Source organism: Elephas maximus, chromosome 11 (assembly GCF_024166365.1).
Source record: "Elephas maximus indicus isolate mEleMax1 chromosome 11, mEleMax1 primary haplotype, whole genome shotgun sequence".
Taxonomy (NCBI): Eukaryota; Metazoa; Chordata; class Mammalia; order Proboscidea; family Elephantidae; genus Elephas; species Elephas maximus.
The window spans coordinates 103,358,872-103,386,724 of record NC_064829.1 but is presented as its reverse complement, the minus strand read 5'-3'; the positions used below and the strand labels follow the sequence as shown (position 1 = coordinate 103,386,724).

The 27,853-nt window shown below is 49.6% G+C and overlaps 1 protein-coding gene across 3 annotated transcripts in view; it reads left to right on the top strand.

Moving 5' to 3' along the window:
- The window catches only part of HIF3A (hypoxia inducible factor 3 subunit alpha), a 42,515-nt gene that overhangs the window by 3,255 nt on the left and 11,407 nt on the right, over window positions 1–27,853 (top strand). For all 3 annotated transcript variants that reach the window (XR_007519226.1, XR_007519227.1, XM_049900470.1), the window contains exons 2-13: window positions 4,193–4,383; window positions 5,799–5,944; window positions 9,412–9,496; window positions 10,748–10,860; window positions 11,462–11,658; window positions 14,853–14,959; window positions 15,252–15,399; window positions 19,565–19,683; window positions 20,906–21,096; window positions 21,760–21,864; window positions 24,693–24,964; window positions 27,343–27,460. Coding sequence is in view for 1 of the 3 variants with exons in the window: in XM_049900470.1 (XP_049756427.1) it covers window positions 4,193–4,383; window positions 5,799–5,944; window positions 9,412–9,496; window positions 10,748–10,860; window positions 11,462–11,658; window positions 14,853–14,959; window positions 15,252–15,399; window positions 19,565–19,683; window positions 20,906–21,096; window positions 21,760–21,864; window positions 24,693–24,964; window positions 27,343–27,460 (1,792 nt within the window). In the remaining 2 variants the exon portion in view is untranslated. The remainder of the gene's footprint in view (window positions 1–4,192; window positions 4,384–5,798; window positions 5,945–9,411; window positions 9,497–10,747; window positions 10,861–11,461; window positions 11,659–14,852; window positions 14,960–15,251; window positions 15,400–19,564; window positions 19,684–20,905; window positions 21,097–21,759; window positions 21,865–24,692; window positions 24,965–27,342; window positions 27,461–27,853) is intronic.

Sequence of the window (27,853 nt, the reverse complement as noted above, 5' to 3'; positions counted from 1 at the left end):
TTGCCCAGTCTTCACGGTCTTTGATATCCTTGAGTCCATGGTTACAGCCACTGTGTATTTTGAGTGTCCTCCAACCTAGGGGATTCATCTTCCAGCACTGTATCGAACAATGCCCTGCGATTCATACGGCTTTCATTGGCTAATTTTTGGAAGTAGGTCACCAGGCCTTTCTTCCTAGTCTGTTTTAGTCTGGAAGCTCTGCTGAAACCTGCCCACCGTGGGTGGCCCTGCTGGTGTTTGAACTACTGGTGGCATAGCTTCCAGCATCATAGCCACACACAAGCCCCCACAGTATGACAAACTGACACTAACCAATTTTTTTTTAATTCTAAGTCTGATGTATTTTCCCCAAACCAAACCCACTGCCGTTGAGTCCATTCCGACTCCTAGTGACCCTATAGGACAGAGTAGAACTGTCTCATAGGCTTTCCAAGGCTGCAGTCTTTATGGAAGCAGACTGCCACATCTTTCTCCCAAGGAGTGGCTGGTAGGTTTGAACCACCAACCTTTTGGTTAGCAGTCGAGCCCTTAACCGCCGTGCTACCAGGGCTTCTCTGATCTCTTTTAACTCATTTAATCTGCAGAACAACCTATGAGGTCTCGAGATGCTGTTATGCCCAGGGAGGCTGTGTAAATTGTCCAAAGTTATACAACTAACAGGCGATGGCATCAGAATTGGAACCCAGGCCTGAACCAGAAGAATTACCCCCACTTGGCACAAACGGTTAAGCGCTCAGCTACTAACTTAAAGGTTGGAACCTCAGAAGGAATCCCTGGCCATGTACTTCCAAAAGGTCAAAAGCCACCGAAAACCCTATGGAGTACAGTTCTACTGTGACACACATGGGGTTGCCATGAGTTGGAATTGATTTGAAGGCAGCTGACTTGGGTTGGCTTATTTAACCAAGGAAAGGACAGGCTTCTGGGAAGGGAGCGAGAGGCCCACACTTCCCCTTTGAAGAACATTCGGAAAGAGCACAGGCTGGGAGCTGGAAGGAGGGTCCCACTGCAGCCCCTCCTGTGAAGGGAATAGCCCTGCTCCAGAGAGAGGATTACAGAACCCAGCTGCCTGGGAGGTGGGGGCTGGCCCCACCCCCATTCCTGTTCCTTCTCCCTGTTCTCTCTGTTGGGGCTCCCAGAGCAGTGAGGCCCGCCCACCCCCACCCTCTGGGCAGGAAGACAAACATGGCTGGAACAGAACAGGACGAAATGTCCTCTTGGGCAGACGGGGCAGGACTGGAGGCCCCTGCCCTCCACCAGTTAGGAGGGAGAGGATGGGGCCTCCAACTCCCCCGCCCAGCCTGCCCCCTTCCTTGTCTCCCCCACCCTATAGCACAGTTTTTGTTTTTTTTCCCTTCTACAGCCACATAGGAAAATCTCCTTCCCTCTCCTCCTTGTGCCTGGGGGTGGGGCTGCAGGTCTCATGCCTGGGAGTGGGGCTGGTTCTACCCCCAGAAATGGCCTCTGAGTCTCTTTTGGAGCCTACCCTCCTAGAGGTTCTGCTTCCCTGGGGTGGGTGACAAGAAGGGGATTAGAGAAGAATGAAGGTTGTGCTTCCCTGGGGTGGGTGACAAGAAGGGGATTAGAGAAGAATGAAGGTTGTGCAACCTCACTACCTGGGTTCAAATCCCAGCTCTGCCAGTTACTGCCTCTGTGATTTCTTGGGCAAAGGGCTTCGTCTTTCAGAGCCTCAGTTTCCCCTTTGTAACACAGAAATTTAAAATGCCCCCTTTCTCGGGCTCTTCTGAGGATTGAGGGAGCACACTTAGGCAAAGCACTTAGCACACAAATGCTTAGCAAATTATGTTGTTAGTTGCTGTCTAGTCGGTTCCAACTCGTGGCAGTCTCATGTATAATAGAATGAAAGAAATATTTCCCAGCCCTGCGCCATCTTTGTGATTATTGTTATGTCTTTCTCTATTGATCAATCCCTTTTAACGGCCCGTCCAAAGTAAGCAAGTCAGGCAATATTCTGTGATCCATAGGGTTTTCCTTGGCTAATTTTTAAGATGTAGATTCCCAGGCCTTTCTTCCTAGTCTGTCTCAGTCTGGAAGCTCTGCTGAAACCTGTCCACCATGGGTGACCCTGCTGGTATTTGAAATTCCAGTGGCATAACTTCCAGCAGCATAGCAACCCACAGCACAACAAACTGACAGATGGCTGGTGGCAGCAAGTTATAGCTGTTTATTAATAGCTTTATGGAAACCCTAGTGGTGTAGTGGTTAAGTGCTACAGCTGCTAATCAGAGGGTCGGCAGTTCGAATTCACCAGGCGCTCCTTGGAAACTTTATGGGGCAGTTCTACTCTGTCCTATAGGGTCACTATGAGTCGGAATCGACTCGACAGCACTGGGTTTGGTTGGTTATTAATAGCTTTAACAATATTACACGTTAAAAAAAAAAACTTGTTGCCGTTGAGCCAATTCCGACTCGTAGCAACCCTTTAAGACAGAGTAGAACGCCCCATAGGGTTTCCAAGGAGCAGCTGGTGGATTCGAACTGCCGACTTTTGGTTAACAGCCAATCTCTTAACCACTGCACACCAGGGCTCCATTATACGTATAAATAAGATTATATATAAACTCATTGCCATCGAGTCAATTCCGACCCATAGCAACCCTATAAGACAGAGTAGAACTGCCCCACAGGGTTTCCAAGGAGCGGCTGGTGGTTTCGAAATGCTGACTTTTTGGTTAGCAGCCAAGCTCTTAACTGCTGCGCCACCAGGGCTCCAAGATTATATATACTGTACTATATGTAATACAGAGGTCCCTGGGTGGCGCCAACGGTTTGTGCTCATCTACTCGTAAAGGTTGGTGTTTGAACCTACCCAGCAGCATGGTGGAAGAAAGGCCTGGCAATCTGCTTCTGTAAAGATTACAGCCAAGAAAACTCTATGGAACAGTTCTACTCTAACACATGGGGTTGCTATGAGTCAAAGTTGACTATGGCAGCAGGTGTATGTAAATATATGCTTTACTTCTTTAAATTTGAAAACTAAAGTGTACAGACTTTGGATTCATTCAGATCTGGAGTATAAATTTTAAGACTGGCAGAAACAGGAAGAAGCACTAGGACCTGGAGGCAAACCCAGGGCCACAGAGGCAGAGAATGTAAGAGTTTGGGTAGATCGCTGTCGAAAAGATGGCTTCACTACTTAAGGGCAAACACTGCACCTCTCTGTGCCTCGGTTTCCTTATCTGTTCAGTGGAGATGTTATCATCTTCTTTCTAGGGTTGTCTGAGCATTAAATGTGTTGGTGTAAGTTAGATGCTTGCCCTGGGAACTAAGAGCTGGATACGACCACTAGTTGCCTTCAAGTTGATTCCAACTCATGGAGACCTCATGTATGTCAGAGTAGAAGTGTGCTTCCATAGGGTTTTCAAAAGCTGATTTCTCAGTAGCAGATCACCCGGCCTTTCTTTCAAGGCACCTCTGGGTGGACTTGAACTTTTGATTAACAGCTGAGCCTGTTTACCCTTTACATCACCCAGGTGGCAGGAGTTACTGACAAAATGAAACCTATTCTTCCACCTTCAATTTTTCCCCACATATGCCCGACAAATTCAGGTCTATGAAGTGGAATAAAGGGCAGGGGTGAGTGGTTAGCTGTTGGCTGGACAGAAACCTGGGGTTGGTTTGCTGTGTCACCGTGGTGAGGCCCCGCCCCTCTTGGGGACCCTGTTGGTGGGTTGTTGGACTTTGATGTGTTCGCCAAGATCTGAAGACTCAGCTCAACTAAGAGGGGAAAGGGCAGGGAGGGGACTCTGGGAGGCTGTAGGGCAGGGGGCCAAGCTGCAAGCATAGTCTTCAGGCGCCTTCCTCCTTGGCACTAGGCCAGCTCGGCCTGCCCCCTCCCAGCAGGAGGCCTCTCTGTCCCCCAGACGTCCCTGGGGCTAGTCCCTAGTCTGGGAAATAAGCAGCAGATAAGTCAGGGAGGGTCAGAGGGTCCCTGGGCACGCCTCAGAGAGGAGCGAGGCGCTGAGAAGGCAGTGTGGGCTGGCGCGGGGACAGGTAAAACCGTGGGCTAGGAGGGGCTCCAGAGCGTAACCCTTCCAGGTCCAGAGAGCGCCGGCAATTCGCTCGGCCCACAAAGCTAGGCCTCTGTGACCCAGGGTCCCGTATGGCAGTGCCCCACGTGTTTGTCCCGGCCACCCCTTCCCTTCCGCCTGAACGCTGCCCTTGCCCGCAGGTCGAGCACCGAGCTGCGCAAGGAGAAGTCCCGGGACGCGGCCCGCAGCCGGCGCAGCCAGGAGACCGAGGTGCTGTACCAGCTGGCGCACACGCTGCCCTTCGCGCGCGGGGTCAGCGCCCACCTAGACAAGGCCTCCATCATGCGCCTCACTATCAGCTACCTGCGTATGCACCGCCTCTGCGCCGCAGGTGAGCCCTGCCCTGGGAAAATGCGTCCCAGGAAAGCCCCGCCCCGATGAGTTCCCAGCGCGGCAAGGCCCCGCCCTTGGGAAAACGACCCTCCAGGGAGGCCCCGCCCCCGGGAAGCCGGATCCCGACAAGGCCCCGCCCCTTGATGATGTCTTCCTGGCGCGCTGCCACCTCCCTTGGAATCCACGCCCCCCGGGAGACCCCGCCGCCTTTGAGGTCTCGGCCAGTCGGAGCCTAGTTCCTTGGGAAATACCGCCACTTTTCATGTCTATCATTTGTGGGGCCCCGCCCCCTTTGCGAAGCTCCCTTGGGAAGCTCCGCCTCCTTCGAACTCTAAGGAATGGGAGGCCCAGTAACTACCTAAGACGCCTCAACCCTTTAGTGTTTGGAGCCCTGGGAGACCTTGGCTAGGTCTGTCCCTTTATAATAAATACTCTTGCGAGGCGCCCCCTCCCATTCTTTTTGGCTTAGCAGAACCCCTCAGTCCTTTCTCCTTCCCTTCTCTTTACCTACTTCTATCCTCTGTTCCCTTAGAAACCATCCCTTTGGATCCTCCACCCAGCTAAAATTTCACTTTGCAGGAGCCTTTGCCTCCCCTTCCCCACTCCCCCGCAACAGATCCCTTGGTTTCCCCGGACCCAGAAAAGATTTTCTCGTAGGGGAAGTACAGTGATCTAATGGAGCTCTGCCCCGTTGGAATTCCTTGCCCCATAGAATTGAGTCAGAATCCACTGACAGCAGTAGGTTTGGTTTTTTTGGGGGGCGGGGGGAGGTGGCCCTTTTAAATTTTGTCTGCTGGGAGCTTTTGGTTCTTTAGAATTCTGACCCCCTGGGGAAGACCAAGAGTCCCTGGGTGACACAAATGGTTAAGTGCTCAAATACTAACACAAAAGGTTGGCAAATCCATCTCGGAAGAAAGGCCTGGTGATCTGCTTCTGAAAGGTTGCAGCCTCGAAAACCCTATGGAGCGCAGTTCTTGTCTGCAACACATGGGGCTGCTATGAGTTGGAATTAACTCAAAGGCTACTGTTATTTCAGGGGGAGGGGTTCGATTTGGGGAAGACCCAGCCCTCCAAGGATTCTGAGCCTGTGGGAGGCCTGGCCCCCTTAGCATTTTGAGCCATGGGAGTTCCACCATCTTAGAATTCTCTCTTTCTAGGAGGCCCAACCCCTTAGAATTCTTTTCTCCTGGGAGACCAAACCTCCTTAGAATTCTGTCTTCTTGGGAGGCTCTGCTGTCTTAGAATTTCATTCCTTGGTGGCCCTGCCTACTTCCTTGGGACTCCAGGCCACTGGGATGTGTCCCCACTCACCTGGGGCACCTGTAACTTCCTCTGAGGAAATGAGCCAGTGTGGGCCTGGGGCTGCCTGGGGCTGACTAGAACAATTCCCCATGCCCCCTGCCCTGGCGCCAGGGGAATGGAACCAGGTGGGAGCAGGGGGAGAAGCACTGGATGCCTGTTACCTGAAGGCCCTGGAGGGCTTCGTCATGGTGCTCACGGCTGAGGGAGACATGGCTTACCTGTCGGAGAATGTGAGCAAACACCTGGGCCTCAGTCAGGTGAGAGTTGATGCTTGCTTTATACCCAGGCCTGTGCTGGGTGATCCTGGGGATACAGGAGTGACCAGAACAGCCCTGGCCCTGCCTTCATGGGGCTCACAGTAAAGATGGACACAGGCATGTCACCAGACAGAAAGACTCAGAATAAGTAGGGCTGTGGGAGCCCACGGTGGGGGGGAGCGCCTGACCCAGCTGGGCAGGGGAGACAGGTAAGAGGGAACTTCCTGGAGGAAAAGACATCTGAGTGACAACCTGAAGGAGTTAGCCAGGTAAAGGGTGTGGGGAATGAGTGGAACCAGTGAGTACTGGGAATGTACCAGGCAGAGGGAAGAGAGCCTGCAAAGGCCCAGAGGTGAGATAAAACGAAGCGTTTTGATATAGAGACCGAAGTTTATTTTTAGTGGTTACTAGGGGCAAGAGGATGAACGAAAGGGGGAAGTCATTGTTTAGGAAATGTTGAGTTTCTGTTGATGGTGATGGAAATTTGGCAGCAGATACTGGTGAGGGTTGTACAACATGATTATTGTAGTTGATGTCATTAAATCGTACGTGCAAAAAACATTAAATTGGCAAATCTTGTGTTATATATATATTTACAACAATAAAAAGCATATGAGGGAAATAAAGAAGTTTACCTGGCTAGGTTTAGGTGCAGAATAAGGAGCCCTGGTGGTGCGATGGCTAAGCATTCTGCTGCTGACTGAAAGGAGAAAGATTTGGTGATCTGCTCCTGTAAAGATTACAGCCTAGAAAGCCCCGTGGTCCACTTCTGCTTTGTCACATGGGGTTGCTAGGAGTCAGAATCAACCTGATGGCACCTAACAACAACAAGGTGCAGAATACAATGGGAGATGTTGAGAGAAAAAAGACTAGAGAGGTCAGCAGGGACCAGATAATTTAGGACCAAATTATCAGGTTTACCTCCAGGGCACTGGGGAACCACGAAAGGATTTTTAAGCAGGGGAGAGGTTGTGTCAGAGAGGTAGAATCTGATTTACATTTTAGAAAGATTCCTCTAGCTACCCTATGGAGATAGAACTGGAAGGACCAAGACTAGAGGCTGGGAGACTAGTGAGGAAGTGGATTCAGAGACTCAAGTGAGAGAAGAAAGGCGGGGGCAGAGGCCATGAGAGTGGGAAGACTTTCAACTCATCCTTTCAGCCAGCCCTTTGAGAAGGTTACCATTTGTCATGGATTGAATTATGTCCCCCCAAAATATGTGTCAACTTGGTTAGGCTGTGATTCCCAGTATTGTGTGGTTGTCCTCCATTTTGTGATTGATGTAATTTTCCCACGTGTTGTAAATCCTGATCTCTGCCTGTGGTTAATGAGTCAAGATTAGGTTATATTAAAGAGGATCAGGGTGGGATGTAACACCCTTGCTCAGGTCACATCGCTGATCCAGTGTAAAGGAAGCTTCCCTGGAGTGTGGCCTGCATCACCTTTTATCTTAGAAGAGTTAAAAGAGAGAAGGGAGCAGAGAGACATGGGAACCTCATACCTCCAAGAAACAAGAGCTGGGAAAATAGCTTGTCCTTTGGGCCGGGGCTCCCTGCCTTGAGAAGCTCCTTAACTAAGGAAAGGTTGATGACAAGGACCTCCCTCCAGAGCCAACAGAGAGAGAAAAACTCCTCCTACTAGACTGTGAGAGAACAAACTTCTGTTTGGTAAAGCCATCCACTTGTGGTATTTCTGTTATAACAGCACTAGATAACTAGGTAACTAAGACACCACTCTTTTTTCTGTTTCACATAAATGGGCACTATTTTAGTCTTCTATACCAGAAATAGGTGGCTTTAACAAACGGAAATTTATTTTCTCACTGTTGAGGAGGCTAGAAGTCCAAATTCAGGGTGCCAGCTCTAGGGGAAGGCTTTCTCTTTCCGTGGGCTCTGGAGGAAGGTCCTTGTCTTTTTGACCTGCTGCTGCTGGGTGATCTTCACGTGGCTTGGCATTTCTCTTCCTCTATCTCTGCTTCTCTTGCTTGTTTAATCTCTTTTATATCTCAAAAAAGATCAATTCAAGATACACCCTACTCTAATCCTGCCCCATTAACATAACAAAGACAACTCATTCCCAAATGGGATTATAACCACAGGCATAGAGGTTAGGATTTACAAAACATATTTGGGGGGGCAGAGTTCAACCCATTACAGGCTCCTTAGTTGGTGTCGTTTCCCTGCCTCGATACCCCACTCCTGGTACCAGTTTATCTATTAGTTTCAACTCTTGGGCTCATGAAGGTGAATGTCTCAGATTCATAAAGCTAGGAAGCAACAGAGGCAGGATTGGAACCCAGGTACAAGAAGTGTTGTCAGAGGAGGATGATCTCATTCTCTCCCCTTCTCACCATCACTGGCGCCACCACTAGCAGACCGTGAGCTGATGTGGGTCCCTTTCCTCTGTGTCCCCTGCTCCCAGCACCAGTCTCCTTTCATGAATTGAAATGAGGAATTGAGGCTTTGCTTTGTCGAAGAGATGTGATTTGAATGGGGTCTCATCTCAGGGCTTTAGCATTTGCTGTTCCCTCTACCTGGGTGGAGCAATGGGTTTGCTCTTAGCTACTAACCGAAAGTTGTCAGTTCAAAGCCACCCAGCAGAACTGCAATAGAAAGGCCTGGCAATCTGCTTCTGTAAAGGTTACAGCCAAGAAAACCCTGTGGATCTCAGTTCTGTTCTGTAATACAGTGGGTTGCCATGAGTCAGAATCGACTCAACAGCAACAGGTTTGGTTTGTTTGATTTTCTACCTGCAACACTCTTGCTTCTGAGGCCACCTCCCACTCTGTTCAACTCTCAGTTTAAACATCACCTCCTCCAAGAAGCTATCCCTGACCACTCTATCTAAAATAGCACCCCAGCATTTCATTGCCTTATCCTGCTTTATCCATGTTGCTGTGGTTGTTGTTTTAGTTGCCATCAAATTGATTTCAACTCTTGGTGACCCCATGTGTTACAGAGTAGAACTGCTTCTTACAGTTTTCTTGGCTGTAGTCTTAATGGGAGCAGCTTGCCAGGTCTTTCTTCTACAGTACCACTGGGTAGGTTTGAAGTGCCAACCTTTAGGTTAGGAGTCCAGTGCAAACTGTACCACCTAAGGTACAGTTTGCTTTATCTGTATTATTTATTATATTGTTATCGTATATATATATATTTACATATATAAACTATATATATATATATATATATAGGTTGGATTAGACAGTTACTTCTGTAAGGCAGGAATTTGGTCATTGTGGTCACTGCTATGTCCATCCCGTTTAGAAGAGGGCCTGGTCCATAGTGAGTGCTGCATAAGTGTTGGTGAGTAAAAGAACAAGTGAATGAATGAATGAATGAGGAGACTCGTAAAGCAATCCAGGCTCTGAATTAGGGCAGGGGCATGAGGATGGGGAGGAGGAGATGGTCAGAGGTCCTGGTAAGAGCCCATTCCCTCCAAGACACCTTGTCCACTCTCCTTACCTGCAGCTTGAGCTCATCGGACATAGTGTCTTTGATTTCATCCATCCCTGTGACCAAGAGGAGCTTCAGGATGCCCTGACCCCCAGGCAGAGTGAGTGCCCTGGAGCCCTTCTGTCCCCACTTTAAAGATGAGGAAACAGAGGCTCAACCCTTCCCTCAGCATATCCCCTCTTCCTCTGGAACACCGGACTGAGAGAAATGTGAAGGGGGGGACATAGCCCTGCCCTGGGGGTCTGAGGGGACATGGCCCTGCCCTGGGATCTGAGGGGACATGGCTCTGCCCTGTGGCCTGAGGGGCCATGGCTCTGCCCTGGGGTCTGAGGGGCCATGGCCCTGCCCTGGGGTCTGAGGGGACATGGCCCTGCCCTGGGGTCTGGGGGGACATGGCCCTGCCCTGGGGTCTGAGGGGACGTGGCCCTACCCTGGGATCTGAAGGGACACGGCCCTGCCCTGTGATCTGAGGGGACATGGTCCTGCCCTGGGGTCTGAGGGGTTTCAACCTTGTTCTGGGGTCTGAGCTTACACAGCCCTGCCCTGGGGGTCTGAGGGGACACAGCCCTGCCCTGGGGTCTGAGGAGATGAGGCCCTACCCTAGGGGCCTGAGGGGACATGGCTCTGCCCTGGGGGCCTGAGGGGATGTGGCCCTGACCTGGGTCTAAGGAGACACTGACCTGCCTAGTGATCTGAAGGGACATGGCCCTGCCCTGGAGTCTGAGGGGACATGGCCCCGCCCTGGGGTATGGTGGGACACACCCTGCCCTGGAGGTCTGATGGGACATGGCCCTACCCTGGGGGTCTGAGGGGACTTAGTCCTGCCCTGGGGTCTGAGGGGACATGGCCCTGCCCTGGAGTCTGAGGGGATGAGGCCCTGTCCTGGGGACTGAGGGGACATGGCCCTGCCCTGGGGCCTGAGGGGACATGGCCCTGCCCTGGGGTCTGAGGGGACATGGCCCTGCCCTGGGGTCTGAGAGGACATGGCCCTACCCTGGGGTCTGAGGGGATGAGGCCCTGTCCTGGGGACTGAGGGAACATGGCCCCACCCTGGGGCCTGAGGGGACATGGCCCTGTCCTGGGGACTGAGGGGACATGGCCCTGCCCTGGGGCCTGAGAGGACATGGCTCTGTCCTGGGGTCTGAGGGGAAATGGCCCTGCCCTGGGGTCTGAGGGGATGAGGCCCTGACCTGGAGGTCTGAGGGGATACAGCCCTGCTCTGGGGGACCTTCTCTGGTTCCAGGTCCCAGTTTTGGAGGTGAGGCTGGAAAGGCTTTAGTGGCAGCATGCTAGAGGGACCTGGGGCCAGTCCGGCACTGCACTGTGACTCACTCCCCATGGCCCTCCCCAGGCTTGTCCAAAAAGAAGCCGGAGGCCCCCACCCAGCGGTGCTTCTCCTTGCGTATGAAGAGCACCCTCACCAGCAGGGGGCGCACCCTCAACCTCAAAGCGGCCACCTGGAAGGTGGGCAGGGCTTGGGCAGAGGAGGGCATGGCCAGGCGGCTGTGGAGCTGAGCCTGAGCCCCTAAAGGCCTCGAGGGGGTCAGACCAGGGGTCTCATGGGTGGGGATCTGCAAGATCTCTCAGGCTGGGTCTGGTGGGCCCTGGGGCATCTAGGAGGTTGGGTGTCTGTGGAGTTGGGGTCTGGGAAGTCCTTGTCATCTTTCTTAGACTAGATTTCTGTGGGCCTAGGGCTTTTTTATTTATTTTTTTTTAGGGCTTGGGGTTCTCAGCCTCTGAGCCTACGTTTCTATGCGGCTGGGGTTTGGGGAGTCTTCAGACCCCCCCAAGCCTAGGTCTCCATGGGATTGGAATTTGGGGGCTGGCAGAGCCCCCTGAGCCTGGATCTCCATGGCATTGGAATTTGGGAGCGTCAGAGCCCCTTGAGCCTGGGTCTCCATGGGACTGGGGTCTGGGGGTTCTCAGACCTCTGTGAGCTGGGTCTTTGTAGCCCTCAGAGCACCCTGTGGACCCCACAGAAACTCAATCCCCGGCCCCATGGGTGTCCCAGGCCCAGTAATGCACTGACACAGTGCACCCCACTGACTCCCCCTCCACCCCCCAGGTGCTGCATTGCTCCGGGCACATGAGGGCCTACAAGCCCCCTGCACAGACTTCCCCTGACCTGGAGCCTCCCCTGCGGTGCCTCGTGCTCATTTGTGAGGCCATACCCCATCCGGGCAGCCTGGAGCCCCCGCTGGGCCGGGGGGCCTTTCTCAGCCGCCACAGCCTGGACATGAAGTTTACCTACTGTGACGAGAGGTGGGCAGCAACTGCTGCCCCCAGATATGTGCCCAAATTCACTGACCTCATCCCTTCCCCCACATGCTTCTCTCTCTCTCTTCGTCTCTCTCTGACTCCAGCTATCTCTGTCTGTCTGTCTCTGATTTTTCTGTGGGTCTTCTTTGATTGTCTTTCTGAGGGTCTCCCTCTTGTCCTTCTGTTGCTTTCCCTGAATGAATCAATCTGTGTAAAGCAGCTCCCACGGTGCCCAGCACACAGGAAGTACTCAAGAAACTATATTTATTGATTCTCCCTCCCTCCGTCCTGTACTGGGTTGAATAGTTAGTTGTTGGTAGCTGCGGTCAAGTCGATCCCCAACTCACGGCAACCCCATCCTCAATGGAATGAAACAGACCATTGTGGTCCACAGGGTTTTCATGGGCTGATTTTTGGAAGTAGATTGCCAGGCCTTTCTTCCTATTCCATTTTAGACTGCACATTCCACTGAAACTTGTTCAGCATCACAACAACATGCAAGCCCTCCGCTGCTAGTTGGATGCACATGAGGCGCATTGGCTAGGAATTGTAGCAGGGCTGGATAGTGTTACCCCAAACTCATGTTCTTCCTGGAACCTCAGAATGTGACCTTATTTGGAAATAGGGTTTTTGCAGATGTAATTAGTTAAGATGAGATAATACTGGAGTACGGCGAGCCCTTATTCCAATATGACTAGTGTCCCTAGAACAAGGGGAGAAGAGACACAGAGACACACACAGGGAAGATGGCCTTGGGATGACATTGGCAGAAATTGAAGTGATGCTGTCATAAGCCAAGGAATGCCTGAGGGCACTAGAAACTGGAAGAGACCAGGAAAGATTGTCCCCTAGAGCCTCTGAAGGGAGCTCGACCCTGCCAGCACTTTGATTTCAGACTTCCGCTTTCCAGAACTGTGAGACAAAACATTTCTGTTGTTTTAAGCCACCCAGTTTGTGGTACTTTGTGACGGTGGCCCTGGGAAATGAACGTACTTCCCTTTCCTTCTTTTCTCTCCTTCTCTTCCCTCTGTCCTTCTTTCCCTTCCTTCCTCCCTTAGTTTTTCCACATCTTACATCTTTCACTGTGGAGTGGTGCTTAGGGACGGTGGCTCTGGGTGAATTCAGACTGCTTGAGTTTAAATCCTTGAAGAAGTGACTTCGTGTCCTCATGCCTCAGTCTTCTCATCCGTCTTCTGGGGATAATAATAGAACCTTCCTTATACAGTTGTTCTGAGCACTCAGTGAGTTGCCCAGCACAGGGCACTATAGAAGTGTATTCTTTTCATCATCGCCATCATTATTATTTCTTTCTTTCCATTCTTTCTCCTTTTCTGAATGTCTTTCTCCCCTTCCTTTACCCCCTCCTATTTCTTTCACCTTCTCTCTCTCTCTTTTTCTGACCTTCCCCCCCACTTTTTTTTGCCTTCTCTCCCTCTTGTATTAGCTTCCTGTTGCTGCTGTATAGTGGCATCACTAGGGTTGGTGTCACCCAGTGTAGTAACTCCTGGTGTCACCCCCCCATGATAATTACCACAATATTGTAGCCAAAACACCAGAAAAATTAACAAAATCGGTGACCATAAAAACACTGGCAGCAATAAAAAGAACAGCTTGTGCTTCTAGCACGTCAGATAAGACCACGTGATCTGCAGAGTCATTGTAATTGGGTAATAATGACAGTTCTGACCTGAGTGCATTAGAAGGTTCAAAAAGTAAATTAGTGTAGAGTTTTAGCCTTGTAGGTATATTGATGCATGTAGGCTGGGCTTACGAAAAAATTTTTTGTTGTTAAAAGTAACCACAGGGCTATTTTTTATAAAAAATGATGAATTTTTGCTGAAACACAGCACAAAAGTTCTAGACAGTCGTTTTGATGTCACCCCCTCTGATGGTGTCACCCAGTGTGGTCTGCACCCACCGCATTGTCCTAGTGATGCCACTGCGCTGTAAAAAATGATGAAACAACACATTTATTATCTCACAGCTCTGGAGGTCAGAAGTCTGAAACCAAAAATAAAAAAAAAAAACCAAACCTGTTGCGGTTGAGTTGATTTCAACTCATAGCAACCCTAGAAGACAGAGTAGAACTGCTCCATAGTTTCCAAGGAGCGCCTGGTGGATTCGAACTGCCGACCTTTTGGTTAGCAGCCATAGCTCTTAACCACTGTGCGCCACCAGGACTCCCAGAAGTCTGAGATGGACCTTAAAAAAAAAAAAAAGCTGCCATGGAGTCGATTCTGACTCACGGCAACCCCAAGTATGGCCGCTGGATGGCGCAAATGGTTTGCACTTGACTGCTAACCTAAAGGTTGGCAGTTCAAACCCATTCAGCAGTGTTGCAGCAGAAAGACCTGACGATCTGCTTCGGTAAAGACTACAGCCAAGAAAACAGTATGGAGGTCAGTTCTACGCTGTAACACATGAGGTCTCCATGTAGTGAGCCTTATGGGGCTCAAATCAAGGTGTCAACAGGGCAGGTTCCATCTGGAGGCTCTAGGGGACAATCTGTTTTGTTGCCTTTTCCAGCTGCTGGAAGCTGCCTGCATCCCTTGGCTTGTGGCCCCTTCTTCCATCTTGAGAGTGCATCACTCCAACCTCTGCTTCTGTTGTTACACCTGCTTCTCTGACTCCGACCCTCCTACCTCCTTCTTATAAGGACCCTTTGTGATTCAATGGGGCCCACCTGGGTAATTTAGGGTCACCTCCCCATCTCAGTAGCCTTCATCATATCTGCAAAGTCCCTTTTATCATATAAGGTAACATATTCACAGGCTCTGGGAATTAAGACATGGACATCTTGGGGAGCAATTACTCAGCCTACTGCATCTCCGTTTCTCACTCTCTCTCTTCTTTATATTCCTGTGTCTCCCTATCTTGCTGGCTTTATCTCTGTATCCCCTGCCCTTCCATCTTCCCACCACCCCAACCCAGCCAGCTGAACTCTGGCCTGACCAGGCTCCGTGCACTCAGGGACGGATTACCCAATACGCAAGGTATGCACGGGCTTACTTGCACTTACTTACCAAGCTGTAGTGCACAATTTCACCTGTTTTTCATCACATCTTTGATGTGAAATTGTGCATTGTGCATTAGTAAGTAAAGGCAATTAAGCCTGTGAGTACCTTGCTTTACTATAAGTCTGTGTGTACGTTCCTTGCTTCCTGGTTAATCTGCCCCTGTGTGCACCCTACCCCCAGGATTGCGGAGGTCGCTGGCTACAGCCCTGAGGACCTGATTGGCTGTTCCGCCTACAAGTACATCCATGCCCTGGACTCCGACGCGGTCAGCAAGAGCATCCACACCTGTGCGTGTGCCCTTTCCGAGGCCTGAGCCCCCAACCTGACCCCAAACCCAGCCCCTAACACTCCAGAGAGCTTACCCCCACCCAACACTAGCTCCCCAGTTCCCACATCCCAGAGCCTCCCCTTCACACACACCAGCTCCCCAAACTCCAACCACCTCTTCCCCTGTGCATGCCAACACTAGCTCCCTCTTTCCCAAACCACAAGGAGCCTCTCCACCATGGCCCCCTTATACCCAACCCCTCCTCAGTTGTCCCTCCTGCAGCCCTCACCCCTCTCTGTCCCCCTTCCCAGTGCTGAGCAAGGGTCAGGCAGTAACAGGACAGTATCGCTTCCTGGCTCGGAGTGGTGGCTACCTGTGGACCCAGACTCAAGCCACTGTGGTGTCAGGTGGCCGGGGCCCCCAGTCTGAGAGTATTGTATGCATCCACTTCCTAATCAGGTAAGCGAGAGGAAGTGGGATGGTTGAGCATGTGGGTCTCATCTACATGTGTGTGGGCAGGTATAGATGTGCGCACACGAGCGTGCGCGTGTATTGTGCATAAGTGTAGCCGCCAGGCCAGGGTCAGCCTGCCTTGAGTCGAACCCCAGCTCTGCTACTTACTTGAAATGTGAGCTGACTCCTGCATCGCTCCCCTTCTCACTCCCTTCTCAGAACTACCCTGGCATTCTCAGTGTTCTTGGAACATGCCAGACTCTTTCCTGCCTCAGGGCTTTGGCATATGCAGTTTCTTCTACCCAGAATGCTTCTCTTCCCTTTTCCCCTTTCTCCTGAGTTATGCCCACTTACTCTTCTGGTCTCAGCTCGGACATCACTTCCTGAGAGAACCTTTACCTGAACCCCCACACTTGGTCAGGTCTCCCCGTTTTTGCTCTTCCTATACTGTACTTCTGCCCCAAACCTGTTGCTGTTGAGTTGGTTATAACTCATAGCAACCCTATAGAACAGAATAGAACTGCCCCTTAGGGCTTCCAGGGAACAGCTGGTAGATTCAAACTGCTGACCTTTTGGTTAGCAGCCGAGCACTTAAGCACTGTGCCATCAGGGCTCCTCTTTTGCCACAGAGCTCTTAAAACCATTTGTAAGTATCTATTTGTATGTTCAACGAGGTCTCTCTGACTACGCTTTTCAAAATTGCAAAATTTAAAAAATTCCCCTTTTTTCCTTTCTCCTCGTACTTTCACTGTTGGTGTCTCTGGATAGTGTAAATGGTTAAGCGCTGGGCTGCCAACCAAAAGGTTGGTGGTTCAAACCCACACGACCCACCCAGGGGCACCCCAGAAGAAAGGCCTGGTGATCTGCTCCTGAAAGGTCATGGCCATGAAAACCCTATGGAACACAGTTCTGCTCTGACACACCTGGGCCACCGTGAGTCAGAATCCACTAGACAGCAACCAGTTTGGTTGTGTGTTTTTGGTTTTTTCCACTCTCTAACCCAGCGCTGTCCAATAAAGTGTGATATAAGCAACAAATGTCATTTTGAATTTCCTAGTCGCCACATTATAAAAAGTTGAAAATAATTTTAATAACATGTTTTATTTTACCCAACATACCCAAACATGATCATTTCAACATGTCATCAGTGTAAAAACTATTAATGAAGTATTTTAGATTTTTTTTTTTAATACTCATCTTTGAAATCCAGTGTGTATTTTACACTTATGGCAAATCTCAATTGGGACAAGCCACATTTCATCTGCTCCAAAGCCACTTGTGGCAAGTGACTGCTGTATTGAATAATGCAGGTCTAACATCGTCTATCTATCTGTCAGTCTCTCAGGGGCAGTGGTGGTTCAGTGGTAGAATTCTCAACTTCCACGTGGGAGACCCCGGTTCAATTCCTGGCCAACGCACCTCATATACAACGCCCACCCGTCTGTCGGTGGAGGGTTTTGTGTTGCTATGATGCTGAACAGGTTTCAGCAGAGCTTCCAGACTAAGGCAGACTAGGAAGAAAGGCCTGGTGATCTATTTCTAAAAATCAGCCAATGACAACCCTATGGATCATGGCAGTCTGGATTGTTCCATTGTGTGTGGGGTCAACATCAGAGACCATTTTGATGGCAGGGCAGCTAACTACGGCTATCTACCTACCTATCTTCCTTCCTTCCTATCTACCTACCTACCTATCTGTCTCTAAAGATACTATTTATCTTCATTTATCCTAAATAATAATGTATTTAGGATAAACGAAGATACATGTAGTTAATATAAAGGCACATAGTATGGTTTGTAACATGTTGTTAGGTGCCGTCCAGTCAGTTCCGGCTCGTAGCGACCCTGTGTACAACAGAATGAAACACTGCTGGGTCCTGCACCATCCTCACAGTTCTTGCTGTGTTGGAGCCCATTGTTGCAGCCAGTGTGTCAGTCCATCTCATTGAGGCGCTTCCTGTCTTTCTCTGACCCTCTACTTTACCAAACATGATGTCTCTTTCTAGCGATTGGTCTTTCCTGATAAAGTGTCCACAATAAACAAGTTGAAGTCTCACCATCCTCACCTCTGAGGAGCATTCTGGTTGTATTTCTTCTAAGACTGATTTGTCCATTCTTCTGGCAGTCCATGGTATATTTAATATTCTTCACCAACACACAGTTCGTCTGTCTCCTTTTTCCATTTTCCAACTTTCATGTGCATCTGAGATGCTTTGAAAAGACCCTGGCTTGAGTCAGATGCATCTTAGTCATCAAAGTGACATCTTTTCAACACTTTAAAGAGGTCTTTTGCAGCAGATTTGCCCAATGCAATACATCCCTCTTCACAGATGAGGAAAATGGAGCCCGGAGAGGGGCACTCACTTGCTTGAGGTCACACAGCTTGTAAGCAGCAGAGCTGGGATTCAAACCCAGGCAGCTGGCTGCAGAATCCTTGCCCTTAACTACCATGCCATATTACTTGTCTAGCAAGTGTTTGGGGAGTGAATGAAGGAGCGAGCTCCGTGTGACTGTGTGACTGTGTGTGTGTGTGTGTGTTTGTGTGTGTGTGTGTGTGTGTGAGCACGAGGGCATGAAGCACACTAACGTATCTGTGTGTATGTATATGTACACTTGGGTATATAAGTATTCCTCTTTGTGCCTGCGTGTATGAACGTGTGAGATTGTGTGTGCTTGAATTTTTCAGGCAGATGGGGGGCAGCTTCAATCCAGCCTAAACTGAGATGTTTCCAGGCCAGGAGGGCCTTGGTGAGGGTGGGGACCAGTCATAGCTTCTTTAGCGCTTGGCTGCTTAACCAAAAGGTCCACAATTCAAACCCATCAGCTGCTCCATGGGAGAAAGATGTGGCAATCTGCTTCCATAAAAGATTTACAGCCTTGGAAACTCCATGGGGCAATTCTGCTCTGTCCTACTGGGTCGCTATGAGTTGGAATTGACTCCATGGCAACTGGTTTGGTTTGGGAGCCCTAGGCCAGCCTACATGCCCTCCTGTATGGTGTTATGCAGATGAGATGCAAACAAGGGCCTGGTTCGCAACTCCACACCAATTCTCCAGTCACTAATTTACCCTTCTAACATCAGAATAGAAACCCTGGTGGCATAGTGGTTAAGTACAACGGCTGCTAACCAAAAAGTCTACAGTTTGAATCTACCAGCGCTCCTTGGAAACTCTATGGGGCAGTTCTACTCTGTCCTATAGGGTCCTTATGAGTCGGACTCTACGGCAACAAGTTTTTTTTTTTTTTTTTTAAACATCAGGATTGTCTCTGCAGCTAGAGACTGGGGATGGGAGGTGCGGGGGACATGAGAAGGGTGTATTTATAAATCTGTCTCCTTGCATGTGAAAAATGTCTATGAATAGAGGCTTCATAAATATCTATCTTATTCATAAAAATATGCCTCTATCAATTCCTACCTGGCAACATAATCTAGAATATATTGAAAATATATTCTTCATCAATATGTTTATAAGAATATGTTCTTAAGTAAATATCTATAAAGAGAATAGTTCTTTGCTTTTCACTCTCCCCCCTCTGCCCATCGGTACCCCCTCTCTCTGCCCCTGTCTCCCCTCTCTTTGCCCCTCAGTCTCCCCTTCTCTTTGCCCCTCAGTCTCCCCTTCTCTTTGCCCCTCAGTCTCCCCTCTCTACGCTCCTTTGTCTTCCCTCTTTCTGCCCCTCGGTCTCCCCTCTCTCGGCCCCTTGGTCTCCCCTCTCTATGCATCTCGGTCTCCCCTCTCTCTGCTCCTCGGTCTCCCCTTCTCTTTGCCCTCAGCCTACCTTCTCTCTGCCCCTCCATCTCCCCTCTCTCTGCCCCTCAGTTCTCCCTCTCTCTGCCCTCTTGGTCTCCCCTCTCTCTCCCCCTCAGTTTTCCCTCCTCCCGCCCCCCACCCCCCATGCTAAATACTAGCTCTTTTCTCTGTCTTCCCTTCAACAGAGGGAGCTTGGGAAGCGATACCCTTCACTTTCTTTTAAATGCCATTATAATGAGAAGCAGGCAATAAAAACGAAATCCTTAAACAAGTATGCGTGGCAAATCCTTTTCTGGAAAACACCCTCCAGCCCCTGGAGAAGTTTGCCTCCTGTGACAGGACCCCATGTGAGCGGGCTGTGTGGGAGAGGCCACGGCCCCTCCCTGACTCCTACTCCCCTTCTCTGCCCTGTACCCCAGCCGGGTGGAGGAAACCGGAGTGGTGCTGTCCCTGGAGCAGACGGAGCAACACTCTCACAGACCCGCTCAGCGAGCCACCACCTCTCAGAAGGATGCCCCCAGTCCTGGGGGCAGCCTTGGTATGGGCTGGCCGGGCTGGGGGTGGTGGGCTGTGTCCCTGGAATGATTACTTCAGGCTCTTGTCACCCTGTCCTCTAAATCCTGCTATGGCTCCCCATTGCCTCCGCCCCTCATCTTGTTCCTCTCTCCTGCCTCTCTACTCTTCGGCTTCCCATAATCCTCTTGACCCTCCCAAATCCAGCTCTTTTTCACTTCTTCCTTCCTTCTCTTCCTCCCCTAATCCTTCCCTGTTTGTCCTTCAAGGCCCCATCTTCTCCACACTGTTGCTGGCAGCCCGACCCTGGGTCTGGGATGGGGTTGCTGCTGCCCTTTCCTTTTCTGGCTCAGAGCCGCTTCTTTTTTATTATTTATTATTTTTAAATTTTTACCTTTTTTTAGTTGTGGTCAACATATAGGTAACAAAGCATTTGCCACTTCAGCAATCTTCACATGTGCAGTTCAGTGACATTAGATACATTCATCATGTTGTTAAACTATCGCCCTTCCTGAAATCAGAGCTGATCCTTGACCTCTGGGGACCTTAGAACCCCCTGAGGGCCTCGGACCAGGCCATTCGCCTCACATGCAAGCCCCCCACTTCTATGCAGCTGGAAAATCAGGGCTCAACCATATGCGCCAGCCCTGGTGGCGCAACAGTTAAGCAATCGGCTGCTAACAGAAAGGTTGGAGGTTCGAACCCACCCAGTGGCTCTGTGGGAGAAAGACCTGGCGATCTGCTCCCATAAAGATTACAGCCTAGAAAACCCTATGGGGCAGTTCTACTCTGTCACATGGGGTTGCTTTGAGTCAACCATCGACTCGATGGCACCCAAAGACAACAGCTGTGTTGATTTTAAATATTGAAGCACATCGGCACCATTTGGCAAATAGCTACTGTTTTTGCCAAGGGGCTGCCTCCCCACCCTGTCCTTTCCCCTTGGGCCCCTCTGGGGCCTTTCCACAATCTTACAACCAAACACCTGCCCCAGCAGGGGCTTTCCAGAACCCTTCCCTCCAGTGTTAAGAATGGTTTGCACCCTCTTTATACCCTGTCTGACGTTGGCCCCCACTCCTCTCTCTGAGCGCAAATGTCTAGACCGTCTGCCTGTTGACATCCTGGCATCCGTCCTAACTGGTGGTTGAAGATGTTGGTTGTGTTCCCTGGGGTCAGCAGTGGAGGGCCCAGTCCTGTGGACCTGGCTGACCACCTTCACATCCTCTCCATTTCGACGTGTCCTGCAGACACCCCTGGTCCCCAGATCTTGGCCTTCCTGCACCCCCCTGCACTGAGTGAAGCTGCCCTGGCCGCTGACCCTCGCCGTTTCTGTAGCCCTGATCTCCGCCGCCTCCTGGCGCCCATCCTGGATGGGGCTTCAGCAGCTGCCACCCCCAGTGTGCCCCCAGCTGCACGGCGCCCCCAAAGTCCTCTTCCGGTAAGTAGTCCCACTCACTTGAGGCTTCAGGACCTAGGTTGTCTTGACCTTCGGCTTCAACTTCTGGGCCTCAGTTTCTTCATCTGTGTAGTGGGAGGGGAGGGTTGGGATGAGATGGGGTCTGAGGTTCCTTTAAGACTTAGGTTCCAGATTCTTCAACCATTACAATTCCAGAGTCCGGACCCCACCTGAGATGTTTGATGCTGGTACAGGTGACCTCCCTGACATGTGACCAAGGGTCCAGGGCCTCTGACCTTTGACCTCAAGGAGTCAGGAATATGTAATTCTTGAGTCACACAGACCTGTATTCAAATCCTAAATCTACCACTTATCAGCTGTGTTACCCTGGGCAAGTGAATTCTTCAGTTTCTTCACCTGTAAAATGAGGATAATAACAAGTAACCACTTCATTGGTTATTGTGATGTGATGGTTATTGAGGTCATTCATGGTTAAGTACTTCAGAGGGGCCTGGCACCAAGTAGATGGCCAATAGGCTATAGAAGTTATCATTTTTTTCTTAGGGTTCAGATAGTCTGACATTTGACCTCAGGGGTCCATGTGACCCCCACTTCTATCCCTAAGCTCAAATGCTAGTCACTCCCTTACTGTTGACATCTCATAGGCTCGTGATCTCCTAAAGTCTCCACTCTGTCTCCCCACAGGCTGATCTCCCCAGTGAGTTACATGTGGATGTGGAGAATTCACACAAACTGTTTGCCTCTGGGAAAGTCCTCAAGGCAGTGGAGACAGATGTAGATATAGCTCAGGTAAGGGTTAGTATGGGAAGAATGGTCTTCACCTCCAGGCCCTTGGGGTTGACCTATCTAGGCTTCCGAGAAGGGTGGTAGAATGGGTGGATGGATGGATGGATAAATGGACCATGGATTCATTAGGTGGATGATGGTAGATGGATGGATGATATTTAGACAGTTATTTGGGTGGATGGATAAATGTTCGCATGGATAATTGAATAGGTGGGCCCTCAGTTCATTGGATGGATGATGGATGCATGATGGATTGAGTAGATAGATGACAGTGGCATAATAATATTAGTTATGTATTGATGTATAACAAATCACCCAAAAACTTAGCAGCTTAAAACAGCTAACATTTGTTATATATATACCACAGTTTCTGAGAATCAGGAATCTGGGAGTCACTTAACTGAGTGGTTTTTTGCTCAGGGTCTTTCATGAGTTTGAAGGCAAGCTGTCAGCCAGGGCTACAGTCATCTGGGGCTAGAGAATCTGCTCACTCACATAGTTGTTGGAAGGTTGAGTTCCTTGCTGGCTTTGGCTGGAGGCCTCAGTTCCTTACCCTGTGGGCTTTCAGATAGACTGCCTCACAACATGGCAGCTGGCTTCCCCCAGAACAAGTAATTTGAAAAAGAGAGAGAGAGCCCAATACAGAAGATGCAATATATTAATTCTTGTGTATTGTACTGGTCACATAGACCAACCTAGTACAATCTGGGAGGCAACTACACAACAGTGTGAATACCAAAAGGCAGAGATCATTGGGAACCCCTGGTAATTCATGCTTTTTCACCACACACAGTACACTTACCACCTCCCAAGACCTCCAAAAAACTCATCCCATTTTAGAATCTGCTTGAAGTTTAGAATCTTGTCATCTAAATCAGGTCCAGGTGCAGATGAAACTTCTCAAGTATAGTTCCTTTTGATTGGTAGGTATGTGAACTAAAGAGACAAGTTATCTGCCACCTACGTACCCAACATACAGTGGTGAGACAGGCATAGAATAACTGCCATAGATCTTCCTATCCAAAAGGGGGGAAAAGATGAAGCACATAGTTGTCAACTGGTCCATATCAGTTTTGAAATCCAGCTGGGCAAATATTGGAAGTTCTTTGACTAGAACTCACTCCTCCTACTTCCTCTAAAACATGGAGTTTTTTTCTCCATGGTTCTTGGCTCTGTTTTCCGAGCTCTTGGTTCTTCACTCTGAGTCTAACTTCCTTTCTCATAAAAGGTAATGTATATTTGCAGCTGAGTAGTTTTCTCTGCCTGCTTCCTGCTTGTAAAAGCTTGGTGGTCCAAAGACCTCTTTTCATTTTGTACAACCTCTACCCCTTTCAGTCCAAGTTTCTGTTGATATAAGTCTCTTAAAAACTTTGCAGGTCTCCTGTGAATCTTTTTGGTGTTCACTCCATTAGACAAAAGCCACACCTACAAATCTCTTTGAGATAAGCCCTACCTGGAAGTAACAATGTCCATCAGTTTATTAGAAACCCTATTGTTTGATTGAGAGAATCTGTAAGTCATCACATGCTTAAACTCTTTAGAGGGGCTTTGTCTGAGTGAAAGATACCCTGAGAGGCACCACCAGAGTTAATATTCTGAGCTCTTCATAAGAAATTTTATATTCACACCCTAGGCTTCATCTTTAAATCATGCTTTCTTTAGAGTATGCTTCTTCACACAGAAACCATTTCTTAATTTTAGCATCATTTGCCATCTGGGGAGACTGAGAATTTTCAAAACCATCATGTTCCAGTTGCTTCATGTTTAACAGTTCTTCCTTTAGGATTATCTCTTTCCTCTTGTCTTTTACTATATGTAAGAAAAAAAATTTTTTTTTTTTTTTTATATGTAGCAAGAAGAAATTAGGCAACCCCTTCGGAACTCTGGCTGATAATCTTCTTAGCTAGAGCAGTCAATTCGTTAGTTACATTTTCTCCTCTCCACGGAACAGCAGGCAATAAACTTTCAGTTACCACTTAACAAGGATCTCCTTTCCGCTGGTTCCCAGTAACATGTTTATCACTTCCCTTTAAGCCTTCACTGACAACCTTTTTAAAGTTCATAATTTGACTAATAGTCTGTTCAAAGCAGTCTAGGCTTTCTCTAACATGCTTTTCAAAGTCCTTCCAGCCCCTGCCCAGTTCCAAAGCCACTCCCATACTTTAGGTTTTTTGTTAGGACCCCACTTTTGGCCCAAAATCTGTATTAGTTATTTATTTCCGGATAACAAATTACCCTAAAATTTAGCAACATAAAAGAACAAGCGCTTACCATGGTACAGTTTCTGAGGGTCAATGGTTTGGGAGCCACTTATCCGGGTAGTTTTGGCTTGGGATGTTTCATGAGGTTGCAGTCAAAATGTCAGCTGGGATAGCAGTCATCTGAAGACTTGACTGAGCTAGGTGATCCACTTCCAAGTTCACTCACTTGGCTGTTGACTAGGGGCCTCAGGTCCTTGCCCTGTGGGTCTCTTGATAGGACTGCTTATGACATGGCTTCCCCAGAGCACGGGATCTGAGAGAGAAACACAGGGAGAGAGACAGAGTGAGACAGAGACAGAGAGATGGAAGCCACAGCATCTTCTATAACCTAATCTTAGAAGTGACACATCATTATTTCCACAATATCAAGGTCACTGTGGTAGGGGATCCTTGGGGGCCATCTTGGTGACTGGCTACCACAGAGTCCTTACCCCCGTTTTACAGATGAGGAAACTGAAGCTCAGACTCTTGACCTCAGACATACAGCTCAGAAGTGGTGGAACTGGGACTCCAGCCCAGGTCCACCCAAGTCCAAGGCTCATGCTCTTAACTCCCTCCTGCCCTCCGCAGGACGTCGATGCTCTGGATTTGGAGATGCTGGCCCCCTACATCTCCATGGATGATGACTTCCAGCTCAACTCCAGCGAGCAGCCACCCAGGGCCTACCACAGACCTTCAGGGGCTGTCCCCCGGCCCCGCGCTCGGAGCTTCCACGGCTTGTCACCCCCAATCCCTGAGCCCTCTCTGCTGCCCCGCTGGGGGAGTGACCCCCGGCTGAGCTGCTCCAGCCCCTCCAAAGGGGACCCCTCAGCACCCTCCCCCATGGCTGGGGCCCGGAAGAGGTGAGCCACAGTACAGGAGGGATATACAGGGAACATAGAGAAGGTCCCTGCTCCCTGCCTTTCCCCAGCCTCCCACTCTGGCCTTATCAGCCACTCTTCTCCTACCCTGATCTCTGCTCCAGCTGAGCCCATAAGGCCTCAGCACATGCCAGGTTTGTCTCAACCTCCAAGTCTTTGCCTAGGCCCTGCCACCATTTTAGAGTGCCTTCCACCATTCTCATTGTTCATCCAAATCCCACTGGCCACCCGGGGCTCTCTCCTTTGGAGCATATTTATATTTGGCTGTATTAGTCTCCTGTTGTTGTTAACTGCTGCGGAGTCGACCCTCGACTCATGATGACCCCATGTGCAATGAAACGAATCTCTGCCTGGTCCTGCACCATCCACGTGATTGGTTGCACATCGGACTGTTGTGATCCATAGGGTTTTCATTGGCCGATTTTTAGAAGTAGGTTGCCAGGCCTTTCTTCCTAGTTCATCTTAGTCTGGAAGCTCTGCTGAAATCTGGTTAACATCATAGCAACATGCAAGCCCCCAATCACAGATGGTGGCTGCACATGAAGTTCATTGGCTGGAAATCGAACCCCGGGTCTCCCACATGGAAGGCAAAAACTCTACTACGGAATTATCAGTGCTTCTAGGGCTGCCATAACAAAGTACCACAAAGTGGGTGGCTTATGAGAACAAAAATTTATTGTCTTAGTTTTGGGGGTCCAGAATCAGGGTATGGGCCGTGTTGAATCCTTCTGAGGGCTCTGAGGAAGAATCTGTTCCACACCTCTCTCCTAGCTTCTGGTGATGGCCGGTGATCCTTGGCATTCCTTGGTTTACAGCTCTGCCTCTGTCATCCCCTAGCTGTCTTCTTTCTGCATTTCTGTGTCTCGTCTCCTCTTTTATAAAGACACCAGTCATATTGGATTAGGACCCACCCTTCTCCAGTATGACATCTTGTTAACTGATAACATCTTCAAATACGCTGTTTCCAAATAAGGACACAGTCACAGGTACCGGGGTTAGGACCTCAACATATCTTTTTGGGGGACTCAATGCAATCCATAACTCTTGCTTAGTGACAGTTTTTGCTGCAGTGAAGAGGATATTGCCACAGTGTCAGAGAAACTCTAAAACTAAGTGTCCTAGCCCCTTTGAGACTCTGAGGAAAGCTATAGACTGTTCCCCCAAAAAATTTCCGATGCACACAGACACACAATTTTGCATATACTTTCAGAGAGGCCATGTTCTCCTTCCAGACATTGGGTTATTAAATACTCAGGGTTTTGCTCTTCGAGTTGTAGGCATGCGCTCATCTAGTTTCCAGAGTGGTCTCTTTACTCTCCTTGTGAAAGGTTTATGAATATATCTTGGTATCTCCCAAGGATCCTAGTTTGGGGCTGGGTGTACAGTGGGTGCCTAGTAAATAGTTATTAAATGAAGGAAGGAGGGAATTAATGAATATAGTAAGTGGATGGAAAAATGGATGGGTGAGTGGGTGGATAGCTGTATAAGTGAATAGGTGGGTGGGTGGGTGGGTGGATGGATGGATGGAGGAAGGAAGAGGGGGTATATGGATGGATAGATAGGTAGATGAATAAATGATGGATGGGAGGTTGGATGAGTGGATGGTGATGGATCATCAAGTGGATGAATGAAAAGGTGGATTGATGGATACACATATGGATAGATGATGGATGGATGATGAATGAATGGATGGATGATGGATGGATGGGTGGATGGATGATGGATGGATGGGTGGATGGGTGGGAGGATGGATGATGGATGGATGATGGATGGATGGGTGGATGGGTGGATGGGTGGGAGGATGGATGATGGATGGATGATGGATGGATGGATGGGTGGATGGGTGGATGGGTGGGTGGGTGGATGGATGGATGATGGGTGGATGGATGGGTGGGTGGATGGGTGGGTGGATGGGTGGGTGGATGGGTGGGTGGATGGATGATGGATGGATGGATGGATGGATGATAGATGGGTGGATGGATGATGGATGGATGGATACACATATGGATAGATGATGGATGTATGATGAATGGATGGATGGGTGGATGGATGATGGATGGATGATGGATGGATGGATGGGTGGATGGATGATGGATGGATGATGGATGGATGGATGGGTGGATGGATGGATGGATGAATGATGGATAGATGGGTGGATGGATGATGGGTGGATGGATGATGGGTGGATGGATGGACGGATGGATGGATGGATGGACGGATGGATAGATGCATTGGTAGGTGTATGAGCAGAAGAATAAATAGGTGATTGGAGAGTGAATAATGCTCATTACCTGGCTACACTGGTGCTTACACCTGTCCAGGTTTCCTGTCTTCTGAGACTCCTGCCTTTTTTACTCTAGGACCCTGGTCCAGAGCCCAGAGGACGAGGACGAAGGGGTGGAGGTACTGGGAGTGAGACCTCCCAAGCGTCTGTCCAGCTCAGAGCCCGAACACTTTCTCCTGCCTCCCCTCAGCCTGGTAAGTTTGGGGATTGATGGGATTCTCTGGCCCTCAGAATCAAACAGGCTTATATCTATTTTATACATGGGAAAACCAAGGCCGAGAGAGGGGCAGGGGCTGGCTGAAGGTCACACAGAAAGCCGTCGGTCCAGCTAAGTTTAGAACCTTCATCTTCTGGCTCTGGTAATGGGTATGAAAGGGATTTGCAGTCCATCGGCTGCACATAGTAGGTGCTCAGCTGTTGTAGGAACTGGGGATACAGCAGCGGAGAAGACAGACAGAAATCCCTGCCTTCAATGAGCTAAACCCATCAGAGCTCAGAGAGCAAGATCATGTGCTGATGTAGATCACACGTGCCAGTCTCCTGGGGCACAGAAGTGGAAGAAGGGCACAACAAGGCCGTGGAGGAGA